The 18,740-nt window shown below is 37.8% G+C and overlaps 1 protein-coding gene across 2 annotated transcripts in view; it reads left to right on the forward strand.

The window, feature by feature from the left end:
- PREX2 (phosphatidylinositol-3,4,5-trisphosphate dependent Rac exchange factor 2) overlaps positions 1 to 18,740 on the forward strand; it is a 296,781-nt gene that overhangs the window by 146,824 nt on the left and 131,217 nt on the right. The window contains exons 24-29 of one of the 2 annotated variants that reach the window (XM_033202634.1): positions 6,037 to 6,259; positions 7,338 to 7,545; positions 13,946 to 14,125; positions 16,427 to 16,521; positions 17,304 to 17,386; positions 18,089 to 18,179. In XM_033202634.1, the coding sequence (XP_033058525.1) occupies positions 6,037 to 6,259; positions 7,338 to 7,545; positions 13,946 to 14,125; positions 16,427 to 16,521; positions 17,304 to 17,386; positions 18,089 to 18,179 (880 nt within the window). Of the gene's footprint in view, positions 1 to 3,153; positions 3,471 to 6,036; positions 6,260 to 7,337; positions 7,546 to 13,945; positions 14,126 to 16,426; positions 16,522 to 17,303; positions 17,387 to 18,088; positions 18,180 to 18,740 lie in introns of those variants that run through there. The other variant, XM_033202635.1, reaches the window with a different exon arrangement.

Here is an 18,740-nt window from a genome sequence, read left to right on the forward strand (position 1 = left end):
GGTGAGAAGTGTGTTCCATTTACTCATAAGTAACTAAGATCTTAGAAGCTTTTAAGGCACAGATGGACAGGCTAATGAGCAGTGATGTTAGATGATAAAAATAATGTCACCAAATTGCAGAAAGCTCTTTTATGTACATTATTGTTACTTGAGTATCAAAACAGTCATGTGTATGGACTCTTCTCTCCTACTGCCTCTTTTTTTTCGGGAAATTAAGAATTTGCTTAAGGTCACGTAGGTGGCAACTAACAGACTAGGTTCCTATGGAATGAGTCTCACTTGTGTTTATGTTTAATTTAGAAATAAAAAAGAGACATGTAGTCACCTAGGGCCTATGTGCTTTAAAAGTTATCCTTGTCATCATCCCATTTGGCCATAAACATATTTAAAATAACTGGTTTTCTTATTAGATAGAGAATCAAGGTTAGCAAGAAAATATTGCAAGGATCTTTTCAATTTGAATAAGATTTAGGTGCCTAAGATCGTAGCCCTAATAGGTCATGTAAGATTAGCTCCATTTATATATCAAATGCATGTCAACAGAACCCATAGCATTTGCGAATATAGATTTTTAATTTTCACACATATACTTTAAAACTATTATTAGAAGCATATTTTCCTTCCTGATGAAGGCTTCAGCACTCTTCTTTTTGTGAAATAAAATGTATCCATAGAAACTAAAATCTCAAAGATGCTGGCTTTACCTTATTTTGACTCTGAAAGTTTTAGGTTTTAAAAATAGAAACCAGTTGATTGCTATAGCTTCTATAGTAAGGCTGCTGCAATTATAATAGATTTCCTGGCTGGTTGTACAGGCCACAGATGTTTTTTGGCACGTGTGTGAAGCCTGGTCAGACCTTAGTGAAGACCTGAATGAATCCTAAGCAAGACTTTTTTCTCTGTGGAGCAGGATTTGAGGACAATTCAGATGTAAAATTATGCCCTGTAGGGAGGAATGCTTTCTCCCTAAATTGTCCTGGAAACACTTTTTAGCTTTACAGTCGTTCTTCTGCTTTAGAATAATTCCATAATTGGGCTTATTTTGGGTATTGGGGATACTTTCTAGATAGAAATATTTAATATACATTCAAGAGATAGTTCCTGTTTACACAGAAATATTACATGCAGGAACTGGAAGTGTTCCTTTGAATGTCTGAAGTCCCTCTTTACTTATTCATGCCATGTAACCCTCACACTGATATATGGACTGGGAAGATTGCGAGAAAAAGTCTTCCCCATGTCCCCTTCCCTCAAAAGGGTACAATACAAAACTTTCATAACCCCATGCCAAAAAGATTTTGTGCTTAATTGAAATAGGAAGCTAGCTGCAAAATAATAGCTTACCATTGTATTATTTCTTTTAGTTAAGTGACTATAATTGGATTAAAATATACTGCTCTAGTCAATAATTCATGAATTAGCTACCAATGCGTTAAAAACCTGAAGTTCTATCTCCGGAAATTGTTAATTCCTGTCAGTGTAGAAATATGCTTTATATCACCTACATTAAAAAGAAATAGCCCTCCCCTACTCCATACTGTTCCCTTTCTTTGATCTCTGTCCTGGAAAAGGCTGTCTATACCTGCTGTCTCACCTTCATTACCCTCAGCACACTCCAGTGGGCCTCTACTCCCCTCTATGTAACTGAAATGTCTGTATTTTGCCAAAAGTCTATTGACTGTCCTGATAGCATTCCTTGTCTTAGTGGGATCTGATGCAGTTGACCGTAAACCTCTACTTGGCAGTTCTCTGTGACCCCACATATGCCTAGTTTTTGTCCTTTCTTGTGGGGACTCCTTTGTGGTATCCTAGCTGGTCCTCCTTTTCTTCCCTCCCCTTTCCTTCGTAAAACTCCAGGGCTCAGGACTCTTGTCTTCTCTTTCTCTCTCTCCATTCTCAATCCCCTGGCGATCTCATTCAGGGTCCCGGCCCGTTTGACCTCTGCAACTGGGTTTAATCAATATCTCACGCTTCACATGTTCCAAATCAGCTCTTGACCCTTCCCTGCCCCACCCCAGTGCCCCTGCAGTTTGCCTTTTCTTTGCTGCCTTCTCTTTCTCGGGCTTATGCCCATCCTTCCCATTGCTCAGCCTAAAACCTTGAATACACTCTTCACTTCCCTTTCTCTCATACCATTCTTGTGGCTTTACCTTCAACCATGTAGCCTTTCCTCCCTACCTCTACTGCTGGTGGCCTTGGGTGAGCCACTGCCATCTCTCTTCTGTAAGTGGTCTCCTCGTTGCTCCTGGCCAACTCACAGTTGTCCTGAGTGTCTATACCCTTCACTCATGGTCAAAGCCAAGTCCTTTCAATGGCCTTCAGCATCTGTGCCCTCCCTCCCTGCATTGCTTCTCCAATCCTGCCTCCTCTGCCTCCCTCTCACTGCTGCTCTGGTCACACTGGTTTTCTTGATGCTCCTTGGATACACCAGTCCTGTGGCTTTGCACTGGCTGTTCCCTCTGCTAGAAATGACCCCTTTCCAGATGCTCACATTTCTAACTTCCCCCTCCTTCCGGACTGCTTAAATGTCAGCTTCAGTAAGGCCCGTTCTGATCATTCTGGTTACAATTGGTAATCCGTTCTTCAGTTCACCTCTGAAACTTCGAACCCTCTTATGCTGCTCAATTTTGTTTTCAGTTACATTTACTATCTATCAACATTACATAATTACTATATTTTGACTCTGCTTACCGTATTTGCTGTTGACCTCTCCTCTCACTAGAATGTAACCTCCCGGAAGGCAGGAATCTTTGTTTTGTTTACTGATGTTCCCCGACATGCTGAGGCCAGTGCCTGATGCACAAAGAGCCTTCCAGAAGTCATGGTTGGATAAATGAATAAAGGTGGCAGTAAGTTTGGGCTTGTAGTATCCATAGTATATCTAAAGTCCTGTCCCTCCTAATGCACCTCTCTCCACACCCACCCTGTGCATTTCTTTATTGCAAAATTGCAGTTTTTATTTGGGGAAAATGCTTTTTTTTTTTTTTTAACCTTTCCCTGGGAGTTTCTCCAAAGCAGATTAATGAGTTCAGTATTTCCTTTGATGTTGCTAAAAAGATAGGCAGGTTGATGTTTACAGGGCCATTTGCACAATCAGCATGTTCTCATGCACGAACCACCGTCAATCCATGAACTGTAACTTCCTTATTTTAGGTTCGAGTTTCAGAAAGGTCTTACAGTTTCACAGCATGGCATGCTGTCTGGGAGCACAGTTTTGATCTTCACAGTGTAAGCAGCACATTTCCAGTACCTGCGACTATGGGGTTCCTCCTGCTGCCTCCTCCTGTCTTAGGAATATCCCAGGATGGAAGACAGCACTGCATTCCTGAGGACCTTCCTTCTCAAGAACTGATCTTAGCAGAGAGGGCCTCTGTCTGACTCTTACCCTTTGGAACAGTTCAGGCACCTTTAGACATAGTACACAGCCCTTCCTACATACGGGCAGGGGGACATTCTGTATTCACAGCATTTGTATTGAGCTACAAGTTGGAAAGCCAGTCCCCCTAGCAAGGGAATCTTCTGCTAGCTCTCCCTGATCACTCCATTAACACTTCGTGACATCACCCCGTTCACTTCCTTTTCAGCTTGTAACAAAATTTCTAATTATTTGGCCTTTACGTGTATTATATGATTGCATATATACAATCATGTTCTTCATAATATTTCAGTCAATGACAGATCATATATATATAAATGGTGGTCCCATAATATTATAATACTATATTTTGACTCTACTTTTTCTATGTTCAGATAGATGCACCTAATGGTGCATTTTTCAGAATGCATCCACATTGTTAAGCAATGCATTACTGTATTATATATATGGCACGTGTATTATATATATGGCACATTGCCATTACTTTTAATGGCAAAAACCGCAATCACTTTTGCTACAACCTAATAATTGCAATAAACAATTGCTGCATATAGCAATAGTATTGCATTGTTTTTTCTGTGTTGTCTACTAGACTGTGAACTCCAGGAGGGCAAGGGCTATATCTCCAGCATTGAGCACAGAGTCTGGAATAGATGCCTCTCTTCTTGCTTTTGAATGGATGGATAATCGTTTAAAATGGAAGAAGGCAAGAGAAGCATAACTTCCTATTATGGTGGATGCTATTACCCAATAAAATTGATTTCTGTGCCTTTGTTTGTGCCATGGGTGCCTTGTGAGACTTTTATCCTGCAACAACAGTGGAAAAGAACTTTTGACTGAAAAAGGTTTTTGCATCTAGCCTTAAATTCTATGTCCCACATGAGCCTCTAAGTCACCGTTTCTTTATTAGTAAAGTGATGGGATAGGTCAGGAGTTCTCTCAATTCCTTTCTTTAAAAAAAGTTTAGGATAAATGTTCACTATCCATTATTATTAAATTTGCTCATCATTTTGTTAATAATTTCCTGCATTTCAATTCAGTTCCAATTAGATTTCTACTGTGCACTGGCACATGGCTGAGCTACATAGCTTCTGACATGCGATTTGAAGACATAGTTTAATACACACATTGTACATGTGTGTGTGTATAATGTGTGTGTGTATATATCACATATATACATAATGTACACATATACATATAAGACAGTCCCTGTTCTAATGGTGAGCTTTATTTATGAAATGTGAATTTTGATATTCTGGAATTGAATCTAGAAAAGTTAGACAGTGACCACAGTCTTAATTTTTATTCTTATCCATGCCAAAATTATTACTCTACTAGTAGATAAATAGATAGGATCATGGTTATAGTTTTCAAGGGAGAAGATAATATAGACATTATTTAATCCATGTCCATTATTTTATAAAGAATGCAAAAAATTCACTGACTTGCCTAACATCATATCAGTTATTATGACAGCTATAACAAATACACAGGTAGATAGTGACTCTCAATCCTTTGCTTTTGAGACTACAATTCAGTCTAACTCTACCATACTCTTACTGATAGTACACAGAACAGACCTACGTATTACCCTCATGGGGTTTACCATCTGCTAGGGGAGCTAGAAATAAGATAATTATTTATACCTGTATAATAGGAAGGTTACAGTGTACTGGAACTTAGCAGTAGTCAGGGAAATTGAACCTAGACTAGGAGTCAGGGAAGGCCTCTTGATGATTTGATAGAACTTGAAGTTGCAAAGGGAACAGTTTGGCAATGCAGGAAGAAGAACATTCTAGGCCCACTGAACAGCTTGTAGAAAGGCTCAGAGTGAGTAGATAGTGTGTGAGACAAACCAAGTGAGGGCCAGAAAGAGCTGAGGGAGCAAGGGGAAGAAAACCTGAGATAGAGAAGCTAGGTGGGCATCTGACTTGGGCTGCTTTAGAGACCTTGGTGAGGAGTAGATGGATTTGAATGGAAACCCACGGCAAGGTTTGAAGCAGTGGAGTGGCTACCTTGGAAGTCATAGAAATCATGTATCACTTTATTCTCAAAGCATAAAGGCAGAGTGCACACTAGTCTTCAGTTTGATCCTGACTCAGTGATTAGCAGGAGGCATGGGAAACAGATTTGTCCTGCCATTCTGGGCCTCAGCCGCCACACCTTACTGTCTGACCTGTACACAGACTGGTGCTTTGTATTAGCTTTATGCTTGTGTTTGGGACATCCCATCTTCTTCCACCCTTAACTCGGCAGCTACCCTGTTTTGCCATTTTGCCTTGTTTGGAAGCTCTCCATTCTCTCCTGGTGTCCTGGGATGCCACTTGCTCTGTCAGGCTCTTTCAGCTGCTGGGAGCCTGTGGATTTGAGTCCAAGTATATTATGCTGGCCACAGAAATTCATTTCTTTGAACACCTAAGTTGCAATCGCAGTTTCAAAGGAATCATATGCATTTGCTGCTTATGTTGCTTGGCTTTATTAAGAATGCTTGAGTTTTGAAATAATAATGTAATTTCTAACAACATGTAATTTATTTCACTCATTCCAGTTGACATGATTTAATTTGCCTTTGATTTTGTCGTGAATGATGCAAGTGAAAAAAACTTGCCTGAGTTATTACTGTGTGTTCAACTGCTTTTTGTGTTTTCTTTAATTTGCAGTTTTCTCGTGTACTGAAGAATAGAGCCTGGCCTACTTTTAAACAAGCCAAATCTAAAATCTCCCCACTGCACAGCAGTGATTTCTGCCCTACCAACTGCCATGTCAATGTGATGGAAGTGTCTTATCCCAAAACATCAACCTCTTTGGGAAGTGCATTTGGTGTTCAGTTGGATAGTAGGAAGCATAATTCTCATGATAAAGAAAACAAATCTTCGGAGCAAGGTATACTAGCTTTTACAACTTTACCAAATCATAAAAAGTAATTTAGGCAATCATAGCTGTTCGTGCAGCCCTGAAATTCAATAGATAACTGGTGTGCAAACAAGCATGAACTTTTATAAAGGAAGGATTTCTTACTGTAATCACTTGGATAATTATGCCTAAGTGTATACTGAATGAAAATGGAGTTAGGCATTTTTGTTATTTTTCTTCTAAGAAGGATGATTGCTCTTGCTTTCCTTATGCATATGATAGGCACAGCTCATCCTGCTGTGAAAGCTGCTGATCTGAAATGGCCCTGAAACTTTGAGGACAATACCTGAGGAACATCTGCAGCAATGCACTATGCCATTCTGTACCATCACAGTGGGACAAGGGATCAAACTGTCTTCTAGTTTTTAATTACAACTCCCCACAGGCTCTAATTTCTGAATTAAATTCAGCATTGGATCAGCATTTTATTTTATGGAATCTCAAATTTAACTTGACTGGATAAAAAAATGGGGTATATAAACAATGGAATACTATTTAGCCATAAAAAGAAGTAAATCCTGTCATTTGTGACAACATAGATGAACCTGGAAGACATTATGTTAAAGTGAAATAAGCCAGACACAGAAAGACAAATACTATATGATCTCATTTATATGAGGAATCTAAAAAAGTTGATCTCATAGAAGTAGAGAGTAGAATGGTGATTACCAGGACCTGGGGTGATTGGGTGGGGGATTGAGAAGATGCAGGCCAAAGGATATAAAATTTCAATCAGATAAGAGGAATAAGTTCAAGAGATCTATTGTATAACATGGCGAGTATGGTTAATATATTGTATTCTTGATAAATCCTAAGAGAGTGGGTATACAGTGTTCTCAGCACCAACATGATAACTACATGAAGTAATACATATGTTAATTACCTAGATTTAGTCATTGCATTATGCATATATACATCAAAACATCAGGTTGTACATGTAATACATATAATTGTATCTGTCAATTAAAAAATAAAAATTAATTGGATTGGATTGTTATCATAAGTTAAAGGTGATACACATTACTAAGGAATGACTTTAATTCCTCAGGGAAACTGAGCCCTATGGTGTACATTCAGCACACCATCACAACCATGGCGGCCCCTTCAGGTCTGTCTCTGGGACAGCAGGATGGCCATGGTCTCAGGTATCTGTTGAAAGAAGAAGACTTAGAAACCCAAGACATCTATCAGAAACTGCTGGGTAAACTTCAGACTGCACTGAAAGAGGTGGAGATGTGTGTTTGTCAAATAGACGAGTAAGTGTTTTGTACTACACTTTTAAATTTGCCAAATTAAATAGCTGTAAAAATGTGACTTAGAAAAATTCAATAATTCTCTCTTTAGTTATTGGAAATTTAGGAGATTGGTGTTGATTATATAGATCCTCTTCATTCCAAAACTTTAAAAATGTTTTTTAATGGAAAAAATGCATATAGGTATGTATTTTAAGTAAGCATTTAATACCAGGGAAGAGAATGACAAAATTCTATCTTATACAAGGATGCTAAGTGAGTCTCAGTGTAAAAATATTACCTTGAAAAATATATTTGAAAGCATACCAGTTTTGTATGAGGATTTCCTTGTACTCTTTGTAATTCAGGGTACAAATTTTGGTGAATATGCGCTCAATAGAAATTTATAAAAGACATAAAGTATAATAAATGCTTAACATACTTGTTAAATGAGTAAATGCAAAGTTATGTATCTCTGGGACAAATACCTTTTTCTGTTCTGATTGAATTCATGGCCTGCTAAGCAATAACCCAAATATCTGTGCCAGTATTTTTAACCAAGAGAAGGTGGAGGCAGTTAATGAGCACTTTTCCAAATAAATCAGTTCTAATTCTTATTTAAGAATTTGATGGTAGAAGAATCGCCTGAGCTTGCGAGGATGCTTTGTCACATCATGGTATAGGACGATGCTTCACATCTAGTCCAGACAGCTCTGTATAGTCAGAACAGTGTGGGGTTTGAAGTAGCTCAGTTTCTCATGTACAGAAGTGAATGAGTAATAATAATGAATTACAAGTTTGTGGTGATGAAAGTTATACAAATTAATACAGAAAGTAATCAGCACACTGCCTAATATAATGCTTGCTCATCCATTCAAGGGATGGAAATTATTGAATATATCCCCAATTGGCAGATTCTGAAAATAATAGAAATATTGTTGTCGTCTTTTATTGTACTCTCTTCGTGAAGTTGTTGATTTAAATGGCTACAGATGTGAACTCTTGACTTCACACACACATCTATCGTCCTGTACTTCATGGATAATTCAGCTTTGGCACAAAATATTTAGACCTTATTCCAAGCCTTTGTTGTAATTAGACATTATACTGATGAAGTCATAATTTACATGATCTCTCATTTTACACATTTTTGAAATTTAGAGATCAATATCATATTAGATGCATTATATTTTAAAAATGATCCTCAATATTTAGTATTTACTTTGCTAATTTTCTGAAGTTTTATGAGTGATTTAGAATTAAGATTTTGTTTCTTTATTTCTAATATACCAGTTTTGTGTATTATACTGTGGCTCTTCCTATTTACAGATGAATTAAACAGTTCAAGATTGCTAAGAGAAAAGGAAAGTATTTTTTAGGCAATTGCATGACATTTTTGAATTGTGTTGGAATCCTTGTGACAGAAGTTTATATTTTAGGATATGATATTTTACTTCATTTAATAAATGAGATTTTGTTGCATAATATATTTTAAAAACCAGTTGTTGTCTCCCAGAGGTATTTATGAAGTGTATAGAATTTTTATTAATAAGGCAATAAATAGTGGCATTGAATCATAGCTTCTAGGCCTCAAAGGGATTTTTAAGAAAACATCTGGACCAATCTCATACTTTTAGTTCCAAGAGTTGTTATTGCCATTTTGGGATGAGTCTTGTCAGTGGCAAGATTATTAATGTGCCTCAGCTGGCACTGCTCAGGGACTAATCTTTAATGCATTGACGATCTAGCACTGCCTGGCAATCCTCCAGGCTTTGTCTTTGTTAATTTATTGAATTTTTTTTAAAGGTTCAGGTGATGTAGAAATATTTTCAGGAAAAATATGTAAACGCAAGGAGCTCCTTTTACTTGGCTTAAAATGTTTATATGTAAGGCACTAGTTGCAGACTAGTTATTTTTATTAACTAAAACTACTTAAAATGATTACTTTTCACTGAAGTTTTCCCCACCCTGTTATTCTAAAAACCTTTACCCAACTGAGCATCTTTATTAGAAAAGTGGCAAAAAGTGAGCAAATGATTGGAGAAACCACCTTGGTCTTCTTTTGGTACACCACATAATTTAATTCTAAGTTTTTTTTTTTTTTTTTTTTTTTTTTTTGAGACGGAGTCTCGCTGTGCCCCCCAGGCTGAAGTGCACTGGCCGGATCTCGGCTCACTGCAAACTCCGCCTCCCGGGTTCACGCGATTCTCCTGCCTCAACTTCCCGAGCAGCTGGGACTACAGGCGCCCGCCACCTTGCCCGGCTATTTTTTTGTGTTTTTTAGCAGAGACGGGGTTTCACTGTGTTAGCCAGGATGGTCTCGGTCTCCTGACCTCGTGATCCGCTCGTCTCGGCCTCCCAAAGTGCTGGGATTACAGGGTTGAGCCACCGTGCCCGGCCTAATTCTAAGTATTAATAGGTTCCACACAACTTAATGTGCAATATAATCAATGTACAACAGTACAGTTGTTTTAAGTGCCTGGATTCCCCATTGCTTTTAATATTCAGAGATGCTGCCATGCAGTCGAGGTTAACGCATTATTTAAAAATCTAGTATCTGAACAATTTTCTCACTCTATAGTAATTATTCCTAGTCAGAGATGTCTTTGCAAGTGAAGAAGCAGATCTCAGATGTGTTGCCAAGTTTTAAGATAAATTGCCTGATAACACCTCAGTGTTAGCTTTTCTAGAAGTTATTCATCCCTGTGAAAGGTCCTGAGGTTGAGCTTGTCTTATGATAAAGTCTGATTGTTCTGTCACCTGGGAATACCTCTCCGAAATGAAATTTCCTTTAACACATAGGCATTTCACTAAATCCTCCTACTTAGCTTCAGACCCAAAGATAGAATTAGAGATGAATTTACTGTCTAGTAGCATGAGGTAAGATGATGTAATGAATTTAATCAAGGATTTGTGATTCTGGTTTCACTTTGGAAAGTTAAAGACTTTTGTCCTTTAATGGGCTATTTACTGGGTAATGACACTTAGGTACAAGAAATAAGTAAAAGGAAAAATAATTAATGTCCAAAACCTTTGACAGGGTTTTAAAATAGAGGATTTGTGTATTCTCATAGGGAGGAAAGGGGCCTGGTAAACACAGGGGATATGAGAACAGACTTCATTTTGCAGGTGCCAGATGCCTCAGGATTGAGTGATGAACAAACCACACTTTTAGACAGTTGGTAACCCGGGGGTTACAGATAGGAATGCTGGTGGTGGTGGTCAAGTAAGCATTGAGGTTTCCCCAAGCATTTTGCTAGTAAATACACAAAAAGAGGGGCACACCATAAAAACCAGCTTTTTTATACGTGCTTATGTGCCAGGCAAGATTACACTATTATATACGTTGGCTTATTTCATTCTCACAGTACTTCTGTGAGTTGAGTTATGAAACACCGGGATGCACCCTACTCCCTCCACAGGGTGCAAGTTAGATGCAGGGAGAGGGAATCCTGCTTAATTTGCACAGGCTATGTATATAACAATATGTTTTGCCTACCCCGCCTCTAAAATGGGGAAATAATGATAATACCTACCTCATAAGGTGCTTTTAAGAGATTAAATGAGTTGATATCTGTTAAAGACTTAGCATGGTGGCTGTCATAAAAGCTCAACAGATGTTAGCAATGATGATGATGTTTAAAAACACACAGGTCATTGCATCATACTGTATACAAAAATCTTTTTTATCAATGGCACAAGAAGGAGATTCACCTGGAATTGCATGCTGCTGAAGCTTTTAATTAATGGACCTCTAGTAGGTAACTTAATATTGTATATGAACGAAAGTGAAGGGATTTCTACAAGCACAAATATTATGGTTTGATGTCTTGTTGCTTTTCAGAATCTAGAAATTTTATGCAAAACATGGTGTTTAAAATACAGTTTTTCTATCATTTGTTTGTAAGGCTAACACTTGTTCCCACAGGGTCAATGCAAGCATGATTGCAGCTGTTTTAAATGAAAAGCAAATATCTGAATACAATTCATGTAACTTTGAAAAAAATTATGCTTAGCCCCATGACTTCTAATTTAAAAGATACATAAGCTCAGAGGGCTCTTTGCAAAATGAGAACTCTTGCATTTTTTTTCCTCTTTGGTATTCAAAGTTCATCTGTCTGTGCAGCATAGAGCTTGGATAATTGGAGTTAGTCTAATGTTTTAATCTTTTAGGTGGAGAGGGTGAATAAATAGACAATCTGTCTTACATGACATAAAAGTATCTTTCCAAAGAGAAAAACTGTGTTTAAAATCATCCATAGCTTTTGGCTATTAAAAATGTTCACAGGGCCTCGAGCAGTGTAACATGGCTCCTTCAATTTTTCACTGGTGTCTAAAAACTATAAAATGTCAAAATATTATTCAAATCTCACCTCACTGTGAGACCTGACCTGACTGCAGCACTATTTGAAATGGCAGCTTCACGCTTCCTTCCCTGCTTTGTTTTTCTCCTTACCATTTGCTGCCATTTGATATACTAGAAAGTTTACTTGTTTCTACTTGTCTTCTCTCAGTAGAATTTGAGCTCCAAGAAGGCAGGGGCTTTTGTGTTTTGTTTTTGTCGCTGTTGTTGTTTGTTTGTTTTTTGAGATGGAGTCTTGCTCTGTTGCCCAGGCTGGAGTGCAGTGGTATGATCTCCGCTCACTGCAACCTCTACCTCCAAGGTTCAAGCGATTCTCCTGCCTCAGTCTCCCGAGTAGCTGGGACTACAGTCTTCTGCCACCACACTATACCCAGCTAATTTTTGTATTTTTAATAGAGACAGGGTTTCACCATGTTGGCCAGGATGGTCTCGAACTCCTGACCTCATGTGATCCACCTGCCTCGGCCTCCCAAAGTGCTGGGATTACAGGCATGAGCCATGGCGCCTGGCCCGTTTGTGTATTTTATAAACTACTATATCCACTGCACCAAGAATAATGCATGGTATAATAAATGTGTTTAGTGAAATCACTTAACAGGTATGTATTCAATGCACAGCATTGGGTTTGACATTATGGAATATGCATAAGAGGTATAAGATATCTTCAGAGTCTTGAAATAATGAACATTACATTGCTATGGAAAAATGAGAACCAAGATATGTGCTAGTGATTGGAACTGAAAATCACAGGTATTTAGTAAATGTGAAGATGGCTGTTGGCTTGAGAAGCCCTATATGGGTCCTTTGTTTAGACATGGTTTAATTCATTTTGCAAATTTTTTTTTTTTTTTTTGAGATGGAGTCTTGCTCAGACGCCCAGGCTGGAGTGCGGTGGCGGGATCTCAGGTCACTGCAAGCTCCGCCTCCCGGGTTCACGCCATTCTCCTGCTTCAGCCTCCCGAGTAGCTGGGACTACAGGCGCCCACCACCACGCCCGGCTAATTTTTTGTATTTTTAGTAGAGACGGGGTTTCACCGTGTTAGCCAGGATGGTCTCGATCTCCTGACCTCGTGATCCGCCCATCTCAGCCTCCCAAAGTGCTGAGATTACAGGCGTGAGCCACCGCGCCCGGCCATTTTGCAAATTTTTTAACGTGCTGTTTGATAATAAAGTTCGATTCCATTTTTGCCTAATTTTGAGTTAGTTGTAACAGAAACATGCCACTGCCAAACGTTCAAGCCTAGTGTTGGAGTCAGCAGCTACTCAAAGTCCTCAGCAGGTTTCACACAGTTCAGTCTGACTGCAGCATTTTACCCTGGAGCCAAATGGAGGAGCTCTTTCTGTGGGCAGATTTGGGACATTTCATCCTGGCTTGCAGATGAGATTGTAATTACCCCATCCTCACATTGTGTGTAACTCTGTTTACTGTCTTGTAATCCCCAAGGCCAGGGCTCCTGTTTGTATGAGCAGGGAGAGGGATTGACAATCCAATATTCTCCCTGCCAAATAGAGAATGCCTGGGCAAAACCCAAGGCACAGGTAGAGGGGTAGGTGGGTTTTTAATACTGAATGTGAGCCAGTGAGGACATTAAGGCCCATTTACAGTTTGGGTTTAATATTTGGCTAGCACTTTAACGATTGTCCAGTATTTCCATAAGGTGGTGATGGTTGTGCTAATGGCCAGGGGCTAAAGATAACACCCATTATGCACCAGGAATATTCATTCTCACAGCAGTCATGGAAGCCAGTTATTCTCATTATCCCCATTTCACAAGTATCCAATAAAACTACCACAGCTTTGTTTTAGTTGTAGTCATGCATGGCACAACCTGGATTTCAATGAAGCTTTCTGGTCTAAATTATGCTGTTTGTGTGACTTATTTTGTGAAGAACAAGTGAACTTTGAATGACATGCTTTTTATGCAATAGAATATTTACTTGATATGAAACATTGAAGCACTCTAGAAATATTTGCAAGCCTATTGTGTTCAGCAAATAAGGTAGTTATCTACAGCAGACAGTTTGAAAATGTGCATTTATTTTTTTAATATTACATTGCAGCCTTCTGTCTTCAATAACATATTCTCCTAAATTAGAACGTAAGACATCAGAGGGCATAACACCAACAGACAGTGACAATGAGAAGGGAGAAAGAAACAGCAAACGGGTCTGTTTCAATGTAGCAGGAGATGAACAGGAAGATTCTGGTCATGATACCATCAGCAACAGAGACTCTTACAGGTAATTCACTAGCTCATCAAACTCATTTACTCAAGAAAGTCAAACGTGATGCTGGATTTTCCACAAAGATCTTGAAAAAAGTTTTTGATTTTTTTTTTTTTTTCAGTTGGTCTTTCACAGTCATCACTTGTTATTACCGACCTCAGACAAAGCATAATGGGACAGTGTAATATTTCAAATCCTTCCCTTTTCTAATATGAATAGCTTGGAAAAAGCATTTTTTCTGTGGTGGTGTGAGCCTAATTTGGGAGCGTTGTTCTATATATGGATTGTGTAACATATATAGCAAATAAGAAAATTGTGTCTAATCTGAGGGAATAACATTTTTTTCAACTATCTGTTTCTGTCACTGGTTTATTGGGTAGTGAATAGGAGTTCTTTTGGCCCTTTTTTCTCTCTTTTCATTTTCTGTGTTCCAAACTAATTGGACTAATGTTCCTTGCCTACCTGTGAGACAAAGCTTGCGTTTTTTACTCTCTTAGATATCTTCTGTATTAGTTTTCTAGGGCTGCTGTAACAGATTACTACAAACTGGGCAGCTTAAACAACAGAAATTTATTATCACACAGTTCTGGAGGTCAAAAATCTGAAATCAAGGTGTGGGCTGTGTTGGCTCTTTCTGAAGGCTGTGGAGGAAGGATCCGTGCCGGGCCTGGCTCCTTGAAGTGTAAATGGCCATCTTTTCCCTGCGTCTCTGCACATTCTCTTCCCTCCGTATGTGTCTTGTGTCCAAGTTTTCCCTTCTTATAAGGACATTTTATAGGGCGGCTTAAGGTCGCACCCTAATGACCTCATTTTAACTCCATTACCTTTGTAAAGACCCTATCTCCAAATAAGGTCACATTCTGAGGCACTAGGGATCACTTTTCAACCACATGAATTTTGTTGGGAGACCCAGTTCAACCCCAAATTCTTTCCCTCCAAACTCTTGTTTTTGTCTTCTTACTAGACTTTCAAATGATGTCTCCTCGCATGAACTTCCTTAATTGAAAGTGCTTTTTATTCCTTGAATTCGTGTATCACCTGATACCTCACTAAGGATTGTCATAACCAGCCACATAAGCTGTGTATACAACTTTAACATCTTTTTCATTTATGTTAATTGAAAGCAAAAACTATCTTCTTCAGTCGTTTATTATGCAGTGTTTTGCAATGAAAAGATATTGATTCAATAGTAAAGTTCTCATCAGAGTATATATAACTAGCTACAAACTAGGAGCTAACATTAAAAATATACTTTTACCAAACACATGGGGGAAGAGGAAGATTTTACGTAATCCTCACTGCGACCCTCGGTGGCAGGTTCTGATAGGAACTCCATTTTACATATCAGGAAGCTGAAGCCCGGAGGGCTGATGTCATTTACCTATGAGACCAGGTGGTCTGGCTTCCCAGTTTGTCTCTTAACCACTCTACCGTTCCAATTTCTGTGTTTCTAAAAAGGATCTTAATGAACACATAAGAGTTATTCTGGAGATTTAATCATAGATCAGACAGATTAACCACTTTTATCACTTCATTTACTTTTCACTTCTAAGCATCCCAACCTGCTCTTTAACAGGAATCTGTAGGGTTTTTCCCGGTGGGAAATTACACATCTAAAAATACTTCCTTAACTCAAGTTCTAGTTATCAGATAATTAAAATTACCCTGACAGTTTCCCTCTAGGCTAAGACAGAAATTTTAAATGTAAATTTAAAGTTAAGGAAGTCCTTTTTACTTTTTCTGAGAGGAAAGAAAATATTTTCTCTCCTGCACTATTTCTGAAATCTGTCCCTGTTCACACACAAACATTTTAAACATTTCTTTCCTTGGGCATTCATCATTATCAAGCACTTCCCTGTGCTACAAGCTCTGAGGTGGAGACAGACAAAGTTCCTATCCTCTATAAGGAAGCTCAGAGTGTAACCAATAAGTTATGATTTAAGCTATCAGAAAGGGACAGAAATCACAAAATGGTATTTTGTCTGTATTAGCAAGTTATCTAATTACCGGCATATATCATGAAACAGATTATAAAGAATTTTAAGTTTGGTGTGACTCCTAGTTTTATAACTAACTGCCCTTAAAAAAATCATTTGGGACTAGATTATATGATACAAGAAAATTTGAAATATAATTGAATCAAAAATATGCCATCTTTAAAAGGTAAGATAGACTGAGTTGAACAAATTTATCTTTCCCATAGTTTTCTCTAAAACATATTAATAAATATAACTGATATAAGTTTATATCATAAGAAATTGCAGGGACACCTGGGCAGTTGCACTCTTACAGTAACATGAAACTTATTGTTTTCAGTGACTGCAACAGCAATAGGAATTCCATCGCCTCCTTCACCAGCATCTGCAGCAGCCAGTGCAGCTCATATTTCCACAGTGATGAAATGGACTCAGGTGTGTTCGTTGGTGAAGGCCTGTGGGCTTTTTGATGTTAGTCCTATAGGAGATAACTTTAAGGTTTTAATTTCTTAGATCCATATGAATTTTTATTTTTACCTTTTATCATTCACTCTCTGTGGCCACACATATTGCTTTTCAATTTTATGTGCTTCATAGTCTATTTCCCAATCCCATTTTAAAGGGAGTGAGTTAAAAAGCAATGAAATAAGCAAACTAATTGTAATCTTCAGATATGCTCTATGATCTCTTTATGGTTCTACGAAGGATTATAGGTACACAGGAAACATACTGAAAGTATTAGGCATTGTTGATGGGGTTGGGCAGGTGTGGAGTTTGAAGCATTAAAGACAGCAGGTTCACCTAAGCTAGCTTTATATGTGGATGAGGATTGAGGGTAATGAGAGAAACAGATTGATGTAATTATCTTATAAATATGTTATCTTGTATGTGTTAAGAACAAATACTTTTCATCCAATTAGGGAAAATCTTAATTTTTGATTATTCAGTTTATTTCAACTCTTCAACCATTGGAGGAACATAATTTGAAATAATAATTAACAAGTGTCCTTTCTAGGGGTCACTCTGCCTTCAGAAGAAGTAATAACATCCCAGGAGCTATTAAATCTTTTGGAACTGTCTCTGAACATGAGAACTGTGCATGGAATAAGAGCTTGTGTTTAATTTTTACATTTCATTTAATATTTAAAATATTTTGGAATGTTAAACATAAGATGAGTGATTGTTGTTTTTGGTTTTGTTTTTGTTTTGATATCTAGGTGATGAACTTCCCCTAAGTGTTCGCATTTCTCATGATAAACAGGACAAGATACATAGTTGCCTTGAGCATCTTTTCAGCCAGGTACAATCGGGCATTTGTGGGGCTTTTGTTCCACAACTAAACTGTCAGGAGTCCCTTTTTCAGATGCAGTACAAGGAGCTTGGAGTTAGAACAGAAAGGCCTCGATCTGTCCTTCCACCTCCTTTACCTCAATTTCTGGCATTTAAACTAGGAATAAACATTCCTTCAGTCAACTCACCTAAAGGATTTTTGTGAATATCAAGTATTTTACAGTCCTGGGAAAATTACTGTTATACACATAGGAGTTCCCCTTTTTAGGATTTTTTTTGTTTGTTTTTTTGTTTTCAGAAAGCTTTATGATGTTTCTTGCTCAGCATTATTTCTAATTTTAAAAAGCACAAGATATTGCCTTGGATGCAAATTTTGTCATTTTAAATTAAAAAAATGTATAGCCATAACCAAAATTTGTAGTAGAAGATTTTACCACTTTGAAAAGGATTCCAATAATTTATAGTTAAAGAAAACTCCAGAGATTTTATGTTCTTTTGTGAGGTAAATTTATATTTTGTATTAATATGTGGTAAGATAGTAAGAAATGTCATTGCAAATGTTATCAGGTGCATTTATTTCAATATTTTATGTAACGATCGGGGTTTCAAAAATAATTGTTGCTTTAAGAAAACGTTTTATAAGATTTACTTTTAGAAATATATATCATGTACTATGAGAAATATGTAACTCAGAAATCGCTACTATTGACAGGTGGATTCAATTACCAATCTCCTAAAAGGGCAGGCTGTTGTGAGGGCCTTTGACCAAACCAAGTATCTCACTCCAGGCCGAGGATTGCAAGGTAAGTCTTGAAAAATTACCTAGTAGAAGCAATTGAGAAAAAAAGTTGGTAGACAATATAGTCGAGAAGCAAGGAGATTGCATAAGAGGAGCAATTCCGGTTACTCATGTTTCATAATTCACTGGATACTACTTCTATTTTGATAATTTTTGAATATGTAAAAAAGTCAGCATAGGAATTTTTACATTTATTTGAAAGTTTAAAATGTTTAATGCCTATAGGGGCCAGGCTAAGCAAAAATGAGTTAATCGAAGATACATAAACATGAAGTTGATTTTGCTGAACCCAAGCATAATGTCTCCTTGGCTGTTTCCCAGTGGTAAGGAAAGGGTGTGGGGAATGAGAGTTGATGAATGGAAAGGATGGAGCTAGTTTGGGATAATGAAAGTAGAGTTTTCATCTAAATTTACTTTGTTTAAACATTTATAAAAAAATAACATTAAGGTTTGACTTTTTAGGTTTAACGGATTTTCTGATGGTATGGCAAAATAAATGACCACCATGTCAATAGTCTAGGACAACAGTGACAGAAGAAGGTTTTGAAGCCTAAAGGTTTAATTG

This window comes from Trachypithecus francoisi, unplaced genomic scaffold (assembly GCF_009764315.1).
Source record: "Trachypithecus francoisi isolate TF-2019V2 unplaced genomic scaffold, Tfra_2.0 Lachesis_group7, whole genome shotgun sequence".
Classification (NCBI taxonomy): Eukaryota; Metazoa; Chordata; class Mammalia; order Primates; family Cercopithecidae; genus Trachypithecus; species Trachypithecus francoisi.